Raw genomic sequence first — 20,730 nt, 5'->3', positions numbered from 1 at the left:
GAAATACCAACCTGATTGGGAGACTAGGGTTTAATAAGGTTTAGGATGGAAAAAAATAAAGTTCCACTAGAAATGCTGTGCATGTGCAAGTGTGTGCACAGTGCTGTCAAAATAATGATCGCTGACCATCATGATGCATATTTGATGAGTTGTGATTCAGGCGTGTGATGGTTCGTGATATATAGGGAAACAATAGAGCTGTGCAAAACCGCCATAACAGTCAGCCACGGCTCCAAGTAGACAAAAAGTGTGATAGATAGCATTTTCTGTATACCACTACCGCTCATATTCTGCTTTGGCGATTGAGGCAAAACTAAACTAAGGAATAACAATAAGCTTAGTAAATTAGGGTCAAAGTATGTGTATTGTGTCTGTGGTCAAATCTGACAGTAAGTTCTCCAACATTGGGAAAACCAATAGAGCTGCCTCTTATGCTTAAAAAGTTGGGGCAAAGCTACATAAGGTAAGCATAGAGGTACAGTGGTTTGCAAAAGTATTCAGCCCCCTTGAAGTTCTCCACATTGTGTCACATTACTGCCACAAACATGAATCAATTTTATTGGAATTCCACGTGAAAGACCAATACAAAGTGGTGTACACGTGAGAAGTGGAACAAAAATCATACATGATTCCAAACATTTTTTTTACAAATAAATAACTGCAAAGTAGGGTGTGCGTAATTATTCAGCCCCTTTTGGTCTGAGTGCAGTCAGATACCCATAGACTAATGCTACGTACACACATGCGACAACGATCGTTTGTTGAGAACGACGAACGAACTTTTAATTGATGAAAGAACGACCTAAGTAAAGATAGTTTTAAAAGGTGTGTAACGTTCTGATCGTTAGAACGAACGTTACATCACGTAAAGCAACTATTGCGCCTGCGCATAAAAATGAGAAGTTTCACAGAGAAATAGTGAAATACGCATGTCAAGCCTAGTACGAACGACCGTTTCCAACGATGTACTACTTTTGCAAACGATCGTCGTTGGTTAAAATCCGCAGAGACAGAACTTTCTTTTGTAATGATTTGGCTCGTTCGTCGTTTGCCTTAATAGTCGGTGGTTCGTTTTTTGTAACGATCGTCGTTGGTAAAGATCGGGGAACGTCGCATGTGTGTACGCACCTATAGTCTGATGAGTGCTAATGACTTAATAGTACTCACCTGTGTGTAAGGGTGACCTGGTTCTAGCCATGATTGCCCAAACCAAACCCCTAATTCTGTTCAGATGGGCCACGTTAGGTGATGCAGTAACCAATAGTGAATACAGGGCCCCTAAAACTTCTATGTGACAAAGATTTATCCCAATAGGTAATCCTAGATGTGGGAACTGCAATAATTGTTATCAATTTAAGGAAGGACGCAGCATACGATTGGGCGGTACCTTACTTACCATCAAAGATTTCAAATATTTTCGGTACAGCCATGTTGTTTACTGCATTCTATGCAGTTGTGGATCATGCTATATTGGCCAGACGTATGTCGTGCACTCACTCACTTTCAGGAACACTATAAATCTGTTGAAACAGAAGTGGGTGATGGAAGATTAATTAAACATGTCTGTCAGTGGCGTAAAGAGCTATGGGCCCCGTGCAAGGTTTACATTGGGCCCCCCAAGCACTCTATACATAACAATTGATACTGCGCACCAAAACCTGCCAATGGCAACTACAGTGTCAGAAGTGCAAGGAGGGGATGGGAAACAGTTTGTTAATGATTACTACTAATCAGAGCTGGGACAAGGTCCTCCAGCATCCAAGGCTGAGACACCAAAGTGCGCCCCTCCATCCCTGCCACCCCAGCCGTCACACACTGATTGCTATTAGACTAAGAAGCGCCACAGGGCCCACAACCTCACCAACATCTTAATATCTAGTTATCTAACTAGAGGCGCTCAGTGTGGTTTTGATGCTGTTAAGCTGTATGCTCCTTTTTGATTGGCCTGATGAAGCGGGATTGAGCCCGTGAAACGCGTTGCCTATTTTTACTGTGGAGTATAAATAAAATTGTTGTTTGACTGTTGATGCCACAGTCCTTCCTTTGTTTGCTTTGTCTGCATGGATGGGATAGGCCCACCACTGTCCCATCGGTTTTAAGCTCGTTTAGGTGACTTTTATTCTATTTGCGCCTCTGGAAAGCTTCTACGTATTGCTAAGTCCACCCTTGGTGGAGGGTTGTACCCATCTTCTTCCCATCTACAGAGAGCGACTTTTAATCCTGAGTGGGGTCAGGTTAATCTCCCCACCTGCCTTCACAGTGGTTGCCTAATGGTAATCCTGGTTTGTGAGTATTAAATTGTTATATTACTCATTATTAATTATCATCTATACAATATCACACTATTGGGCTCTTGGTGTCCCCCCTCCCTTTATCTAGTTATCTGGCTTGCAGTCACTGCCATGTATCCCCTTTTCTTATTTCTTTCTGCTTCAAACACAATTAGGAATGACAGCTGAATGAACTGTGCGCCCCCCCTACACTGCGCCCTGAGGCTGGAGCCTCTCCAGCCTATGCCTCGGCCCGGCCCTGCTACTAATAAAAGCACCTATATAAGTTATTATTAACAGCATAGGACCAATAGAGAGCTAATAATGTATTTGAGGGGTGGGCCCCTCTAGTCCAAGGGGCCCCGTTGCGGTCGCTATGTCTGCAGCCCCCATTGCTACGCGACTGATGTCTGTGAATGTCATAATTGCAATGCCAATTCTTTACGTTTCTTAGTCATTTTAACTATTTGCTGACTGCCACACTGTATATTTACACTCCCACGCACAGCGCTTCATGACCGGGGTGTAAATATACGTACCCGCTTTGTTTACCTTGCTGTTCCCAATCGCCGACGATCCGCCACCATATCGCCGTCTGGGGATCAGGGAATGTTCTCAGACCCAATCACAGTGCCTGTAGTGAATGAAAAGCCGCGTCAGCAAGACAGAACTTTTAATTCAGTAAATTCCGACGCAAACAGTACGTAAAGGGCCCATTCACACTTAAAAGAGCAAAACGGTAGCTACTGCGCATGCGCAGGAGGTCGGTGCATGCGCAGAAGATCCAGACTGGACCCGACTGAGCCAGTTCCCGGGGCTGATCGCAGCTGAATGGCAGACCACGGGAGGATGCCGAGGGACTATCGATTGTTGCTATTTTTAGATCTCTGGTACACTTTAAGGCTTTAATGTATTCGTTTTTGATCCTTTAAATTGCTTTGCCCTCGATTTTGCATAATGTGCTAGTGGGATTAGAATTCTGTTTTTATCTCATGCATTATTTGTTTACATATTGTCATGGCAATAGGTGATTTATGCAGTACACAGACTGGGATTTGCAATATCCAATGACCATTCAGAGTCATGGGCTAAAAGGTGGGGAGACTCACGGCTTGCTCAAAGGCTGGAGCCGCCCCTATGACTCATTTGGTAGGAAGTGTGCATAACCGGAAGTATGTCTGCATACATAGAGGTTCACGCTGGCTTGCGTGAACAGGATCTGCCTGTCTAGGTCTTGGTCACATGATTTACCGCACACTCACCCTCTAAACAAGCTTGCTTATAGGAGGCCAGTGATGTCACAAACTGCAGGGCAATTAGGCGCGGTGTACCAGCACTTGTTGGTTGTACGCAGCCACCGTATGCATCTGTATATTGAGGTCTTCAACAAAGAAAAGAGCTGGCACATCCAAAGTTAATCTTTATTGGTTCCATGTAAAAGAATATGGCCAACGTTTCGGAGCCACGTAGGACCCCTTTATCAAGGCAATGCTTGCTCGAGGCAAACATCTGTCTGCTGCTGTGCAAAAGTCCCTGCAAAGGAAGTGAAAGGCTGGCTCCTCTAGACACTCGCAGAAAGCGATATGTATTCATCTGGGATCAGAAAACATTGCCTTGATAAAGGGGTCATACGTGGCTCCGACACATTGGCCATATTCTTTTACATGGAACCAATAAAGATGAACTTTGGATGTGCCAGCTCTTTTCTTTGTTAAATACTGCATAGAGGGCATCATCACTCTTTTCCAGCTGTTGCACTCCCCTTAAAGTGAACCTTAACTCAGGAAAAAAATGAGTTTAACTCACCTGGGGCTTCCCTCAGCCCCCTGCAGCTAATCGGTGCCCTCGCAGCCCCGCTCCGATGCTCCTGGACCCGCCGGTGGCTACTTCCGGTTTTGCCGTCACCGGCCGTCAGGCTGGGAACGCAAATGATTCTTCGCGTTCCCAGCCACAATAGCACCCCCTATGCTGCTATTGCGGTAAGGAAGGCACCGATCAGCTGCAGGGGGCTGAGGGAAGCCCCAGGTGAGTTAAATTCATTTTTTTTCCCTGACTTAAGGTTCACTTTAAAGGAATCATCAGGGGAAAAAAATAAAAAATCAGCTTTACTCACCTGGGGCTTTCTCCAGCCCCTTGCAGCCGACTGTCCCAAACTGACCGCTCTGCTCTCCGCCGCCGTCCCGTGCTCCTGGCACAGTGAAGAGGACGACCTCGAGGTCGTCCTTACTGCACCTGCGTGAAGCGACGCTTTCAATCATGGCCAAGTTGTCCGTGGCGCAGTGCGCAGGTGCAGTAGTTCTGTGCCTGTGCAGTGCACCGCTGACAACATGGCCATGACCGTGGCGTGGGACAGTCGGCTGCAAGGGGCTGGAGAAAGCCTCAGTTGAGTAAAGCAGATTTTTTTCCGCTGATGATTTCTTTAAAGACTATGGGTTTGATCCTTTAGTGTGTGCGAGACAATGCTATAAATGTGATGTATATTGTGGTCTACCCAGAAGCCATGGGGCTCAGCGCTGTGTTACACGCTACCCGAGGGAGGTGCGGTAAGGGATGATGGCCATTCTATATAAATGCTTCATGTTTAATGGTGTTTTATAGGTGTTTACGCCACTGAAGAAGCAGGTTTAGCCTGCGAAACAGCTGTCAGACACTTGATACCCCCACTGTCCTTTGTGTATACCCAACTGGATTAAAGGGTTTTTAAAGGAGCAGTGCCCAGCTGTATTTCTTGTTTTTCTACATCAGATATAAAACAGATATAGTTTTTTTTTCTGCAAGGTGGCAGGGCTACACGCTGGAATCCAGCTCCGGTGAATCTTCTTATACAGACATCATACTGGGGCATTCACAATGAAAATGACAGTCCAGGATGGCAGACAGGGTAAAGTTTCAGCTTCCTTGCCAGGAGCTTTTTGTTCCCAAAAGTAGATGCCATCTTAATATAGATTTAAAGAACAACTCAGGTTAGAAGAATATGGAGGCTGCCATATTTATTTCCTTTGAAACAATACCAGTTGCCTGGCAGCCCTGCAGATCTATTTGGCTGCAGTAGTGTCTGCATAATACCAGAAACAAACATGCAGCTAATCTTGTCAGACACCTGATCTGCATATGCTTGTTCAGGGTCTATGGCTAAAAGTATTAGAGGCAGATGATCAGCAGAATAGCCAGGTAACTGGTATTGTATAAAAGGGAATAAACAGGCCCGGATTTACATCACAATAGCCTATAGGCACAGAAGTCCTGGCACCCTAGAATTCGCCCTCCATGAACCTACAAGCACCTGCTGAACCTGGCTGCAAGTGTGCTTGCTGGCCCAGCTGTCACTTCTCCTTTAGTTCCCCTGCCCATCATAGGCAACTACATAGTTACTAAGTAGCTAGAGGTGCCCCCAAGTATTAGGTAGCTAGAGGTGCTACCGACTGAAGAGAGATCTGTTCAGTGAACCGGGTGAGCAACCTCTCATTTAAACTTTGTTTAGGACTCTGCACAGTTAAAGCAGGAGGGAGGCACATAGAGAAGGGGAGTGAGCCACATTTCCACCATCAGGTGCCTGTAGGCTCGTGCCTACAGTGCCTTAGGATAAATACTGCCCTGGGAATAAATATGGCAGCCTCCCTATCCCTCTCACGTCAGATGTTTTATGTTGCCGCATTACGCACGCATGGATATGCGGCAACGCGTATTTTTGTACGCGTTGCGGCCGCAATAGCGCTAATTAGTCGGGAATGCGGAAAAAGCTACGCGTGGCCAGTCCTGACGGACCTATCGGCAAAAACTTAACTAGCTGGCAGCGAGGAACCAGAGGATTAGTGAGTGGCTGCGAGGGCACAGGACTGCTGCAAGGGGCTGGTAGAAGCCCCAGGTGAGTAAAACTCATTTTTTTTTCTGGCTTCAAGAGAATCTGTAACGTCAAAACGTCCCCTGGGGGTACTCACCTCGGGTGGGGGAAGCCTCAGGATCCTAATGAGGCTTCCCACGCCGTCCTCCGTCCCTCAGGGGTCTCGCTGCGGCCCTCCGTACAAGATGACGTCATTATTTACCTTCCCGACTCCTGCGCAGGCGCTCTGACGGCTGTCGGTTCCGAAGTAGGCGGAAATACCCGATCGCCGTCGGGTCTGCTCTACTGCGCAGACGCAAGTTTCCGACGCCTGCGCAGTAGAGCGGACCCGACTGAGATCGTGTATTTCCGTGTAGTTCGGAGCCGGAAGCAGCCACAGCGCCCCCACTGGAGCCAGCAAAGGTAAATATTGAATTGGACAGTCGGGTCTGTCGCCGGCTGTTCGGAGGGCTGCAGCGAGACCCCCGTGGGACCGAGGACGGCGTGGGAAGCCTCATTAGGATCCCGAGGCTTCCCCCACCCGAGGTGAGTAACCCCAGGGGATGTTTTTGATGTTACAGAGTCTCCTTAAGGTTCACTTTAAGCAATGCCCCTGTCACGCCTCTAGTTGCGCATACTATAAAGGTTTCCTAAGAAAAATATGTTGTGTTATAATTTAAACCACACTGGTTCTTTCTATCCTGGTTCATTTTTCTTCATACACATAAAGGACAACTGAGGTGACATGTGACATGATGAGATAGACATGTGTATGTATAGTGCCAAGCACACAAATAACTAGGTTGCATTCCTTTTTTTTCTTTCTCAGCCTGAAATAATTAAATATTAGGTATGTAAGTGACAGTGACTATAGCATAGCCCTTACTGAAAAGTAATTACAACCATAAAATACTTTCCTTTCAGTAAATGGCTTCTGAGAGCACAAAAGAGAAAAAAAAGGTTCAATAATTCATAGATTTGAGCTCTAGCATACTTCAGTGAAGGTGTTATGGAGCAGAGACAATGAAACAGTAAAAACTTAAAAACTAGATTTAAATATAAAACTGTGGGATACCTAAAAAAAGTCATTTTTAGGAGAAGGATAGATGCAAATGTTTTTCTCATCAGTTTATTTTCACCTCAGGAGGCCTTTAAAAATAAGACATATATCAATTTAAAGGATAGGAATAAAGTTTAGAGTCAATTAAACTAATTTTCAGTAGAAAAATACATATATTTACATAAAATTGCACTTGCGTCCTGAAAGAGGGACAAATGAGGGAGAAAGAGGGACGACAGAGGGACTTGGTTCCCAAAGAGGGACTGTCCCTCCAAAACAGGGACAGTTGGGAGCTATGGTAGGGTTAGGCATTAGGAAGGGGGGTCTTAGAGTTAGGTGTCAGGAAGGGGTTTTTAGGCGTCTGAAAAGGGAGTCTTAGGCCTGGAACCCACTGCAAAGCGCAATCGCTAACGCTAGCGTTTTTTATGTGCGTTTTTGTAGCGGTTACTGAAGCGTTTTCCGGCGTTTTTGAGAGCGTTTTGTACAAATGTGTAGCGTTTTGTAAGCGTTAGCGATTAGCGTTTTTGTGCAAGCGTTTTCCATTTTCATTGGTTCTTTCAAAATTTGTCTGTTGAGGCATCAATTAAAGGCACTATCAGGTGAACATTGATGATGTTACTAGCTTTACACACCTGATGTTGCTAATGGGATCATGTGGACTATAAAAAGTAGATTGACACAACATCCTGTGTGGGTTTTGTAGAGGAGTAATTAGAGACAGAGAGAGACAGAGAGAGACAGAGAGAGACAGAGAGAGACAGAGAGAGACAGAGAGAGACAGAGAGAGACAGAGAGAGAGTGAGAGAGAGAGAGACAGAGAGAGACAGAGAGAGACAGAGAGAGAGTGAGACAGAGAGAGACAGAGAGAGACAGAGAGAGAGACAGACAGAGAGAGAGAGAGAGAGAGATTGGTTGTGTGGTTTGTGTTGCTTCATCATGGAGGCATGTGCTTTTACCATCCTGATGACTGGAGCTGCTTTGGTGGCCAGACGCAGGAGAAGGGCACATAGGTACTGGGTGCACCCCATGCTTCAGGAAAGGGAGAGAAAGGGCCAGTTTAGGACTCTCTACAATGACCTGCGTGCAGATGCAGAGAAGTTTTTTGGATATACCAGGATGTCCATTTCCAGGTAAGAAGGCTGCTTATGTTACAAATATTTACCCTTATTTGTATGTTTAACATGTGTGAAGTTGTTATTCGTATTGTTTTTAGACTGATGGCCATCATCAACATGGTAGAAGTATAAATGCGTTCAAATGTCTAACACTGTAGTATGTGTAAAAGGACTACATAATATGTGTAACTTCACAGTTCTGTTTCTAAACTCACAAAATAAATGCCATCAATATATCTACAAATTATGGAGAACATACACACACAAAATTAAGCACACCAAGGTTGTAGGATTGTTTTTATTTGGGAACTGTCAAGGGAACAAATCCCACAAACATGAGTCCCCTTATGAACATCAATGTTGTGTTATACATTGTAAACTGGTCAACCAAATAGGGTTGTGTTTTTAACCAAATTATAACAAGCATGTTTTATGTCATAGTTACAAATCACATAAAGTGCTTTCACCCACATATTTCAGAGATAATGCTACAGTAGAGGATACTTGGCCCCTGAACAGGGTTATGCCCCTACCCCACTAACACATAACTTTTCTTCCTTCTATTAAAATGAGGTATATCAAAGGTACAGCATTTATCAATCATAACCCGCTGCGTTGGTGTTTCACACTATTGTGTCACATATGTATCATATCCCTGGGATGGATCATTTTCTGGCAGAGAAAGCTTGTACATCTATGTGCATGTGTCGTGGAGAGGAAAGTGATCTCCTCTCCAGCACCTATGCACACCTAGTACATGCACAGATAAGACCTGCTGCTCACACCCTCTAGCCCCAAACACAGGTATATTGGACATTAGGGGATCCCACCATGCAAACAGCGTTCAAAAAGTCTAACCACTCGACACGTTTCGGCTAAACGCTTTCGTCCAGAGTGAATACATATATACAGTGCTGTTCAACAAACATATACAGTGCCCCTGGCCTGCCCTGTGGGGCAGGGGCACTGTATATGTGTATTCAGTGTGGACGAAGGCGTTTAGCCGAAACATGTCGAGTTGTTTGACATTTACTACACTGTTTGCATGGTGGCATCCCCTAATGTCCAATATACCTGTGTTTGGGGCAAGAGGGTGTGAGCAGCAGGTCTTATATGTGCATGTACTAGGTGTGCATAGGTGCTGGAGAGGAGATCACTTTCCTCTCCACGACACATGCACATAGATGTACTATCTGTATGTGCCTGAAAATTATCCATCCCAGGGATATGATACATATGTGACACAATAGTGTCAAACACCAACGCAGCGGGTTATGTTTGATAAATGCTGTACCTTTTTATATACCACATTTTAATAGAAGGAAGAAAAGTTATGTTTGTCAGCGGTAGGGGCATAATCCTGTTTAGGGAACACGTATCCTAGCCAAATCCCCCGAGTAATCTATTAAGTATCTGAGAATGCTACAGTAGTAATAATAATTTTTTTGACCAATCTATCCAAATATGCAATGTTTTCTTGCAAATAATGTATATTTGTGTTGCTATTCTAGCTTTGACTTCCTTATGGCCAAATTGAGAGATAGTTTGCGGCACCAGGACACACAGATGCGCAAATCTATTTCTCCTACGGAGCGCTTACTGCTTACTTTGAGGTAACTATTTTTGATAATACCATATGCAACCTATAATGTTAAACAAAGGATTGTGAAGTAATGTACTGTAAACAATTTTCTTCATAATACTTGGCCTGACTGCTGTAATAATGTGTGCACAACTGAACATCTCTATTTGTAGAAGAGACACTACTGCAGCCAAATAATAGAGTACTGTACAGATGGTCTACAGGACTACCAGTTGTTTGTTGACCACTACATGCACTGATAGACAGGGCCAGGGGGGTGGCAGATGTGTGCAGAGTGTTGGTCACGATGTAACAGATGTATTGTATGGGTAGAAACACATAAATCAGACCATGACCCAGCATACTAATGTTGCAATGCTCATCTTGAATAGGTCAAAAATAGACACTACCTAATTAAGTAGGCCTAACAGCCATTGAAGTCAAATGGAGTTTGTGACTGAACAATCAGATTCTGTCCAGTTGTCTCGCCAGTAAAAGGTGGGTATTCATATTGTAGTCATTGTGGCAATGACCTCATGCTCATTATGGCACCATTTCTGTACTTGCTGGTGGGGTGATGTGTGTGTTTCTATCCCATACAGTCGAGATGTGAACCATTTACTACACTGACGAGTAATAACACAAAGGCTGCATATATATTTGTTAAAAAATTACATCATGTTCATGTCGTCAAAGCATAATTATGTAAGGGAAGATACACATACCTAACAACAAATCTCCGGGGCACGGAATTGCTAATAGACCTATGTTTTTAATTGTGCACGCATTGTTAGAGTAAATTGGGTCAGTCAGGTTAGATTGTGGCTTTACTAAGAACTGCATGAAACCTATGGGTGTATTATTTGCGCCCGACACATGCAACACAAATGGAGAGCTACATAGCGGTTGAAAAGATAGCATTCAAGATAACTAATTGTCCTCTCGTCTCATCATTTCAAGAAAAGAGGTTGGCTTGGCTGCAGCATTTTCAGTTTGTTGCTGAGGCCTTGGCTGACCAATATCTGCATAGCACACTTGATCTTGTGTTTGTTCCATATGACTATTTTGGCCTTGGTAAGGGTGCACATAGCCCATATTGCTTGGTGGTCTACATGGATAATTGTGGTACCCATAATCTTGCTCAGGTTGATAATACGTGTGGTGGTAATGTAAATTAGAATAAGGTTGCTGTCTATGATATGGTGCATTTGACACTGGAGGTGAGGGTGATGGTGTTGAAGATGAGGATGAGCTTTGGGAATGTTCTACCGAGCCAGATGGTGTATTTTTAATGGCTTTTTTGACTAGATCGATTATAGCCTGTCTTAGATCTAAAATGCGATCCTCTGGCACTTTTTTCATATATGGCACCAAACTTACAGCAAAATTGTAGTGGTCACAGCTAGCATGATGTAAGACACCTACAGCTTCCTGCATCGAATTTAACACACCACTTTCAAACGAACTTTGAGATCTCCCTCCACCACCTTGTCGCCTTCCTCTTGCAGTTACTTTGGTTGTTGTAGTTTTGGTTGTGGAGGTAGTTGGCTGCACCGGAGACAACACATTAACAATACTAGTATTAGACGTGTCATCACTGGGTGTGTCAGATGTGCTTAATAGCGATAAAGTACTGTTATCAAGTCCTTCTTCGGCATCATCATCCACAATTGGGACCACAGGTTCTGCAGGAATGTTATCTTGTGTCCTATGGAAGTAGAAAGTTAGGTAAGGATTTGACGTTTCAACATTACATGTGTTCACATATGTGTGTGTTGGGATATAGAGATGTCTAATGTAGGCGACCACTATTGGACACAAACGATAGATTACTTACTCCTCCAAATCCATACTGGGTCTTAAGAAGGCAAGTTCCGTAGTGTAGCTGTATTTGGTTCGATTTGAGGCAGCTGAACCACTTCTGCTCTCTTTCTTTTCTTCAAGGAGTTCCCTTCGAAAGTTGTCCTTAATGGACTTCCATCTTGTTTTCACTTGTTGTACTAGGGACAAAGAAACACAAACACTATTAATATATGTTTTCTTTTCACAGGTTTCTTGCTACTGGGCATACATATGTGTCTTTACACTATCAGTTTCGACTTGGAAGGACAACTATTCGGCGAATTGTTTTGGACACATGCTGCATAATTTGGGAGAATTTGCAACCTGAATTTCTGAAGTTCCCTGATATGGCAGATTGGGAAAAGATTTGTCAGGACTTTTGGGTGAAAACCAATTTCCCTAATTGTGTGGGTGCTGTGGATGGCAAACACATCCGAATTGTCATGCCTCCAAATACTGGCAGTAAGTATTTCAACTACAAGAAATACTTCTCGATTGTGCTGCTAGCAGTAGCTGATGCGAACTACAGATTCAGCTATGTGGATGTGGGTGCACAAGGAAGCAGCAGTGACTCCGGCATATTCCAGCACAGCCGTTTTGGTGTGAAATTGCAAGAAGGCAACATCAACCTCCCTCCTCCTCGCCCCTGGCCACACACAAATGGACCAGATAGGCCACTGGTCTTCATTGGGGATGAGGCTTTTGCCCTGTCTAATCACTTGATGAGGCCTTTCCCACAGCGCAGTTTGAACCCTCAAAGGACTGTTTTTAATGTTCGCCTGAGTAAGGCAAGAAAAGTGGTGGAGTGTGCCTTTGGCATAATGGCTAATAAGTGGCGTATCTTCCACACCAGCATGATGATGGACACTGCAAATGCTGTCACAATTGTCAAGGCTGCATGTGTCCTCCATAACTTCGTCAGGGACAAAGAGGGCATCAATGTGGATGAAGATGTTCCACCACCTCCACTGGAAGCACTAACAGCATCCACTCGAAGAGGCACAATATCTGCTACCACCCTCCGTGAACAGCTCACTTTATATTTAAATTCGCCGGAGAGCTGTGTGGAAACATTATAATGTTGTCGCTTCTGGGGTTTCAATTATACCAAAACAGCAGTTTGCTTCATATTACTTTCATTTTCTGTAATTAAACTTTTTTTCATACCTTACACAGCCTTTTGGTTTGTTATGGACATATGCAGACATGGAAACATGTATGTCACAAGCAGTATCGATGTATGATGTTACATACTATATACCTCCTCCAGGGTTTCAGACAATGAAACATCATCAATCGATTGCATGTATGTATGTATGTCTCTCTCTCTCTCTCTCTCTCTATATATATATATAGATATATATACACAGTTTGATCTATCTTCTACACAAAAAGGTACTCACTTTTAGTATCCTGAAGCTTGGGTGAAAGATTATTCCAAGTCAAACCAGCCTCCTCAAACAGTTCTTTGGTAATGTTGGACCAGATTTGGTTAGCTAGCTGGTTCAGTTTGTGGTCTTTGTTTGTCTTGGTATACAAGACATCATGCGGCTGCACTTTTGCTATGACATCCTCGGTGGAAAACCACTTCTTCCTTGGCATTGTGGCATGTAATGGTCGCAACACACAGCCTGCAGCTCTGTCACACTTCCGTTCAGCCAGAACGACATCAACAGGAAGCTTGCCTGTGAGAATTGTGGGAATAAATAAGCCTTCTGGGTCTTTCCCGCCCAGTAAAAACGCTCACAAAACGCTATGCATAGCGCTTTCACAGCGTTTACACAGCGCTTGTATACTTTACATTGAAGCGCAAACGCTCATAAAATGCTGCATGTCCTGCGTTTGCGCTTTTGGAAAGCGCAAACGCTCCTGTGGAATTTAACACATAGAATAACATTAGCACAGCGTTTTCGAAAAACGCTAGCGCTTTCAAGCGCTCCCTAAATGCCAATAAAAACGCTCTTGTGGGTTCCAGCCCTTAGGATTCATCGTCAGTATGTGTGCGTGTGTGTGCGTGTCAGTATGTGTGCTGTCAGTATGTGTGCGTGTCAGTATGTGTGCTGTGCAAGAGTAGGGTTAGTTGTACTTTATGGGTAATTTTTGACAGGAACTTCATTACATAGAATATAGAATAAGCTTTTTATTCTAAGCTCCTTTTACATTTAGTGATACTAATTAGTGAAGGTTGATTGCTGATAGAGATATTATGTCAGCACTTTATAAATGAATAACTCATAATGCACAATGCTAATTATGAAATTTTAGATTAGATTTAGATTAGATTTTAGAATACATCACACAATTTGCATGATTTCCTACGTGTCTGCTGCGGAATGACACGCCCAGAACAGAGACAACCAGTCACAAACATCAGTTCTCTTCCCAATCCAGTCGTGAGGGACGTCACCTCCTCATGCGCTGCAAGTCTCGATATCAACTTTCCAGCTGTGATTGGCTGAGTTTCTGATTGGCTGCAAGTATACGGCCCTCAGCCCAATCGCTGCACATGTGATGCAACGTGTGTAGTAATGGAGTGAGGGAAAGCTCTCCTCACTGCCGGTCAAAATGTTATTCAACCGTGAATTCAGTATAGGTCCTTAGTGCTGATAAATAGGAAATAAAGCTAATGACAACTGTAGCAACAGTGCAGTGTTCTATATAACGTAAATAGTTCCGGTCTTGTGGTTTGTATTCAGTCAGGCGCAAAGGACAGCCCTGGGTGAGAAGGACCCTTTCTTTCTATGCCGGGGGCCTGCCGTGCCGGTAGCACAGCTGAAGCATGCCGACTGTCAATGTGAAGAGAGACCTGCTGTACGCGGCTCTGGGTCGGAGCTACAGTGAGTGTCTGTGCTGCTATAGCGGGCTTGGGCAGCGCCTGTCACTGCACTCATTTAAGGGATATAACTTTTACAAGTTGACTTCATACTTAAAGTGAACCTAAACTGAGAAGGATATGGATTTTTCCTTTTAAAATAATACCAGTTACCTGGCTCTCCTGCTGATCTTGTGTCTCTAATACTTTTAGCCACAGCCCCTCAACAAGCATGCAGATCAGGTGCTCTGACTGAAATCAGACTGGATTAGCTGCATGCTTGTTTCAGGTGTGTCATTCAGCCACCACTGCAACTAAAGAGATCAGCAGGACTTCCAGGCAACTGGTATTGTTTAAAAGGAAACATCCATATCCCACTCAGTTAAGGTTCCCTTTAAGCATACGTTTCACACTGTGCAAGGGACCAAAAAAAATGCAAGGCATCATTATACATCTAATTTCATCTGACGTGTAACTGATGTACTCCACATCACATACTTATCTATGGAGCAGGGGAGGACTGGGACCTTTTGGCCTGGGGGGACAACACAAACTAGAGGCCCGTTTCACGGCATCCCCAGCCCAAAGCCATATCTTTCTTGTGTGCAAATCTTCAAATTGTGATGACTAACAGCCCCAGCCACACACACACACACACACTATGTACCTGATGCCTAACCCCATTTCTCCGCACAATCTACCTGTCTGTGTCTGATGCCTAACCTTAAAGGAGTTATCTGGCTTTTTTTTTTTTTAATGAAAATAAGTGCTACTTACCCAGGGCTCGTCCAGCCCCAAGCTCTCAGCATGTCCCTTGCCGCAGCTCTGCAGTCAGCTGTTCGCTGCCGCTGCCTCCCAGCCCCCGGCGATGACGTCAGGCCGACTGCGCCTGTGCGAGCGGCGCTGTCAATCACCGCCACATGGACCAGAGCGTACTGTGCAGACGCAGAACTACTGTGCCTGTGCAGTACACTCCGGTCCACGTGGCGGTGATTGACAGTGCTACTCGCACAGGCGCAGTAGTAGCCAACATCCAGGTCGGACTGGTGCCATCGCCGGGGACTGGGAGGCAGCGGCAGCGAATGGCTGACTGCAGAGCTGCGGCGAGGGACATGCTGGGAGCGTGGGGCTGGAGTAGGCCCCGGGTAAGTAGCACTTATTCCATTAAAAATGCCTGATAACTCCTTTAAACAACCCCCCCCCCACACACACACACACACACAAACCTACCTACCTGGTGATGCCTAACCCCACTCCTGCCCACCCACCATACAAACTACTTGTCTGACACCTACCCCCCCCCTCCAACTACCTGTTTGACAGTGCCTAACTGCCTGCCCCCCCCCCCCTCCCCTGCCACCAATCACACCACAAGAAGAAAAAACGTTTCCCCTCAGGCCAGGATCGGAATGGGGATGATTATCACACAAAAAAAAACTCAGAGGGCACTGGCCTGGGCAGAGAATTGAATTTGACAGCAGTAGCAGGCAGGCAGCAAAGTGTGTGTAAGTCAGTGACAAGAAGGGAGAAGAAGTACAGAAACAAACTTTATAAAAACCACCTTCTCCTCTGGCAACCTGGACCCGACCTCCTCTATCCTCCTGTCTCCTCAGTCCTACACCTCCTCCTCCTCCACAGCAGCAAGCAGCTATAGGTGGCATCTCCGACTCCCAGCCCCCAGAGTGTCCGACTCCTCCAGCCAGGACAGCCAGCCAGCCACTCGTAGCCGCAGCTCCAGGCCCCCAGCCCCCTCAGCACAGAAAGCTGAAGAGTGAGACAGCTCACTCCGATGACACCGCAGGCACAGCAGCACGTTGCGGGCGGCAATGGCTCCAGGCGGGGGGCTGAGTCAAACAGGGTCAACCCACCGGGCCGGAGAGAACCTAAGCTATTTGTGTCCTTGTGCCGCTCACATCCACCACAGGCGCGGCCACGCACAAGGGCACACCACGGCCAGCAGCCTCAGCCCCTTCTCTGATTGGATACTTCAACTTGCCGGGAAATATCGCGTGAGGTTGCGATCCCCACTGCGAACCTGTCACCTGTGGTGTGTCTGCGGCCGCTGCGTATAGCAGCGGCCGGCCCTAATTACTTAAGATTCGGGCGGCCCGGGGGGCAATTGCCCCCCGTCCCCCTGGGCCAGTCCTCCCCTGCTATGGAGGGTATTGATACTGTTGATAAAACCAGACCTTGCCTGCTTTAGCAGGTATTTGCTGGCTGTGTTCCAACTTTTCAGCATACAAATGCTATCGAGCATGTGCAAACGCCTGCATGTTCCCAACAACTGACGTTAGGTTTGAACAACTAACAGGGAATCCATCTAATTCAGACACCAGTTTGGCTTGTTATAAATTGGCTCACAAGAGTCCATTTGGGGCTATGTGATTGTATTTACTGATTACTATGAGCCATAAACCTCAGTACACATGCCCAAAATGAACAACAGGCCGGCTGAGAATCGTGTTTTAAAAAAAAAACCTGTCCCTATAACTGTGAGGCAGGGATCACACTTGACAAAGACCAAAAAAATCATACCTCCCAACTTTTTGAGATGAGAAAGAGGGACACTTAAGCCATGCCCCTGATCACACCCCTAGTCACGCATACCCTAAATATTTCTTAAGAAAAATGTTGTTTTATGATTCAAATTACACTGGTCCTTGCTATCCTGGTTCATTTTCCTTCATATTAACATTTTAAAATTAGTAATGTATCAATTTACAGGATGGGAATAAAGTTTAGAGTCAAACACATTTTTTAGTAGATAAATATATATATTTACATAGAAAGAGGGACAAAGTTTGGAGAGAGGGACAAATGAGGAAAGAGGGACAAGGCTCCCAAAGAGGGACTGTCCCTCCGAAAGAGGGACAGTTGAGCTCTGAAAAAATGAATGCGGAATCGCATATAATTATAGTCTATGGTGCTGCATTTTCTGGAGGCATATGTGATTCAGCATAGTGTTAAAAAAATACCTGTTCCATTTTCCTGCACAACACATGCAATTTTCAATAGAAGTTAATGGCTGCTGTAAAATAAACAAAACACTTGTTAAAATGCTCTGCAAATCACACAATTGTACGTCACAATGCTTGCAGGGAATCATCTGCGGATACAAGTGTGATCCCTCCCTAAAACACAGCAAGTATCATCCATGATCTGTCCTGGTGGATCGGTTATGATGATAATCAGTGTTATTTGTTTGTATCTAGCAAATTATTTCCCCTGAACTTAGAATGTCCTCTCTGCGCTAAAAGATACACAACAGCATAATAACCTTTAAACAAAAAAACATTTCTTTGTTACAGCTGATACAAATCCTAAAATAAATCTGCACTGTTTCTACTTCCTGATTCATGGAAGCAGACATATTGTTAAAGAGACTCTGTAACAAAATGTTCTGCCTTATTTCTTGTATCCTATCAGTTCGTATACCTTTTCTAATGTGGTCTGGATTACTGCAGCTTTTTCTAGTTGCACTGTCTCTGAAATATATCTAATCTTCTTTTCTTTGTCAAGCCTTGTCGAGCCAGAGAGGAATGTGCTGCCTCTGCTGTGATAAGTAGAAGTTATGCATGCCACCCCTCCACTCCCCCTGCATGCTCTGTGTGCTTTGTTTACTACTTACAGACAGAGCTCTCTGAGGGGAAAGGGAGCTGTCTGTCTCATGCTGAGAACTGTGAGAATCCCAGACTGGAGTGCAGATAATTCTCTATGTAATAAAAAAACTTGTAGTATACTGTAACATGAGATATATATACAAACATCACTTCCTGGTTTGTGGCCATATTTTTTGTTTGTAAACACTGCCTAAAATTGGCGATTAACCACTTCCGGGTTTCGAGTGGTTTGGAAGATCTGTGCTGCGGGGGCTCTCCAGCCCGCAGCACAGATTAGATAGCAGGCAGGGCGATCAGACTTCCCCCCCCCCCTTTTTTCCCCACTAGGGGGATGTCCTGCTGGGGGGGTCTGATCGCCGCCGCACTGCTGTGCCTAGTGGGGGGGCGGGCTCCTCAAAGCTACCCTCCACAGCGCCATTCCTCCCTCTGCCTCCTTCCCTCCCTCCCCTCTTCACTATGGGCTGCGCAGGACGGAAATCCGTCCTGCGCCGCCTCAGATAGGTTTCAGCCTATCAGATGCCGGCGATCCCCGGCCAATCAGAGGCCGGGGATCGCCGATCTCCTTTCCGGCGCTGCTGCGCAGCAGCGCCGTGTATGTAAACAGCGGGGAAGATCTTCCCCGCGTGTTTACATTTACCCTGCGAGCCGCGATCGGAGGCTCGCAGGGTGTTCACGGAGACACCCTCCGTGAACTGACATGAAACATGGAAACCGCTTCAGGATTCAGGGGCATACTTATGCGTACGCAGAATCCTGAAGTGGTTAAAAGCCAGGATTGCGGCGGAGATGGCAAGAGTTCAGGTCCACTTTAAACTAATTTCATTGAGCAAATTTTGCATTTCCAGGTGCTCATTTTCATGCTTTCGCTAATGATCTGATTGGCAGACCGTCGTCCTGCATCATGGAATTCACCTGTGCTTCAATGACTTTCATTCATTGCAAACCATCAAGGATCACTTTTTTTTTTTTTAACAATGTTGATCAAGCAACTGTACAGAGCTTTAAGGGGAAATTATCTCATGTTGAGTTGCAATTGTATACTCTTGTGTGTTTTTAATATTTTATATGCACTGTTCTGTGTACTCAAAACAAAAGTTTAGCAACTGTTCCTTAACCCCCTTGGCGGTATGAAAAATACCGCCAGGGGGCAGCGCAGCAGTTTTTTTTTGATTTTTTTTTTTTAAATCATGTAGCGAGCCCAGGGCTCGCTACATGATAGCCGCTGCTCAGCGGCATCCCCCCAGCCCCGCCGATCGCCTCCGGCGATAGGCGATCAGGAAATCCCATTCAAAGAACGGGATTTCCTGGAGGGCTTCCCCCGTCGCCATGGCGACGGGGCGGGATGACGTCAGCGACGTCGGGACGTCATTGGGAGACCCGATCCACCCCTTGTCGCTGCCTGGCACTGATTGGCCAGGCAGCGCAGGGGTCTGGGGGGGGGGGTGCCGCGCGCCACACCGGATAGCGGCGATCGGGGCGCGCGGCGGCGGCGATCGGGGTGCTGGCGCAGCTAGCAAAGTGCTAGCTGCGTCCAGCAAAAAAAAAATTATGAAAATCGGCCCAGCAGGGCCTGAGCGGCACCCTCCGGCGGCTTACCCCGTGTCACACACGGGGTTACCGCTAAGGAGGTTAAAGGACACCCAAGGTGAAAATAATCTAATGAAATAAACAATTGTATCTATCTTCCTTCTGATAAAAATGATTTTTTAAGATATTCCACAGTTTTATTTTATATTGAAATCTACTTTTCAAGTTTTTACTGGTTTATTCTTTTTGCTCAATGACACATTCATTGAAGTATGCCAGAGCTAAAATCTATGAACTATCTCTTATCTCTTTCCTGCCCTCAGAAGCCATTTTCTGCTAGGAAAGTATTTTATAGTTGTAATTTCATACCAGTGAGGGTCACACTGTAGTCTGACTCGGTCCTGACCCAGACGAACTGCCACTTACATACCTGGTGTTTAACTTTTTCAGGCAGAGAAAGAAAAAAAGGAACACAGCATAGTTATTAGTGTGCTAGGCACTGTACATACACATGTCTATCTCATATTGTTACATGTTACCTCGGGTATCCTTTATTGCGGAGCAGTGCTTTTCAGCGCTGCTAGATTTGGGTGCAGCCGGCGCCTCCATAGACTACAATAGGAATCACTCCTATTGCAGCGCTCAGTGAGTAACGTCGGCTCCGTCACGAGACGGAGCCGAGGTTGCTTAAAAAACACAATAATTCGGCCTCCAGCAATCGCTGGAAGCCGAATTATTTCATTCCCCCACTATCCATGGCGGCCTGGAGGGGGAATAGTAATTAAAACGGCCCGAACTTGTGCAGAAGCAGGATCAGTCATATACCAGCTGTATCCTGCGCCCAAGTCTACCGGCGCCGATTTCAAATGTACTCCTTTATTGACCTTAATAAAGAATATTAGTCTATGGATACTTTCCTTACTGAATAAGCATGGGTGGATGACCAAAGTATTCCTTTTTAGTATAACAGTATATATAGATAGATATTTAACGTGCCTTTTTTTTGTTTTGAGAAGCAGGTCCTGTTGATCTTAGTTGGCACAGTTATCTGTATATTTTCTGTCTTGCCAGCTTGTCACAAG

At 45.2% G+C, this 20,730-nt stretch overlaps 3 protein-coding genes across 3 annotated transcripts in view; 1 reads left to right on the top strand and 2 right to left on the bottom strand.

The window, feature by feature from the left end:
• Positions 1-7,218, bottom strand: part of MOGAT1 (monoacylglycerol O-acyltransferase 1) — an 86,397-nt gene extending 79,179 nt beyond the window's left edge. Inside the window, 3 exon segments of the mRNA XM_068280560.1 lie at positions 1,397-1,520; positions 2,810-2,904; positions 7,166-7,218. The gene's annotated coding sequence lies outside the window, so the exon portion shown is untranslated.
• A 2,396-nt stretch (positions 7,219-9,614) lies between these two features.
• LOC137570508 (uncharacterized) lies at positions 9,615-13,480 on the bottom strand. The gene is made up of 3 exons (XM_068279188.1): positions 13,093-13,480; positions 11,685-11,847; positions 9,615-11,555 (listed from the first exon to the last, which is right to left on the bottom strand). Exons 1-3 carry the CDS (start codon positions 13,289-13,291, stop codon positions 10,778-10,780), a joined length of 1,140 nt encoding a protein of 379 aa, XP_068135289.1. The 5' UTR covers positions 13,292-13,480; the 3' UTR covers positions 9,615-10,777.
• A 922-nt stretch (positions 13,481-14,402) lies between these two features.
• The window catches only part of FARSB (phenylalanyl-tRNA synthetase subunit beta), an 81,697-nt gene continuing 75,369 nt past the window's right edge, over positions 14,403-20,730 (top strand). Inside the window, exon 1 of the mRNA XM_068280559.1 lies at positions 14,403-14,526. Within this exon, the coding sequence (XP_068136660.1) occupies positions 14,469-14,526 (58 nt within the window). The 5' untranslated portion in view covers positions 14,403-14,468. The remainder of the gene's footprint in view (positions 14,527-20,730) is intronic.

This window comes from Hyperolius riggenbachi, chromosome 4, assembly GCF_040937935.1.
Source record: "Hyperolius riggenbachi isolate aHypRig1 chromosome 4, aHypRig1.pri, whole genome shotgun sequence".
Lineage (NCBI taxonomy): Eukaryota > Metazoa > Chordata > Amphibia > Anura > Hyperoliidae > Hyperolius > Hyperolius riggenbachi.
Note: the sequence above shows the minus strand (reverse complement) of the source record. Positions and strands in the feature narration are given on the sequence as shown.

Excerpts from the sequence above, each read along its gene's own strand:
- LOC137570508 (XM_068279188.1), bottom strand. The coding sequence starts at position 13,291 with ATGCCAAGGAAGAAGTGGTTTTCCACCGAGGATGTCATAGCAAAAGTG. Across the intron at positions 11,848-13,092 it reads CAAGCTTCAGGATACTAAAA|TACAACAAGTGAAAACAAGA; the intron begins GTGAGTACCTTT and ends CTTTGTCCCTAG. Across the intron at positions 11,556-11,684 it reads CCCAGTATGGATTTGGAGGA|GACACAAGATAACATTCCTG; the intron begins GTAAGTAATCTA and ends CTACTTCCATAG.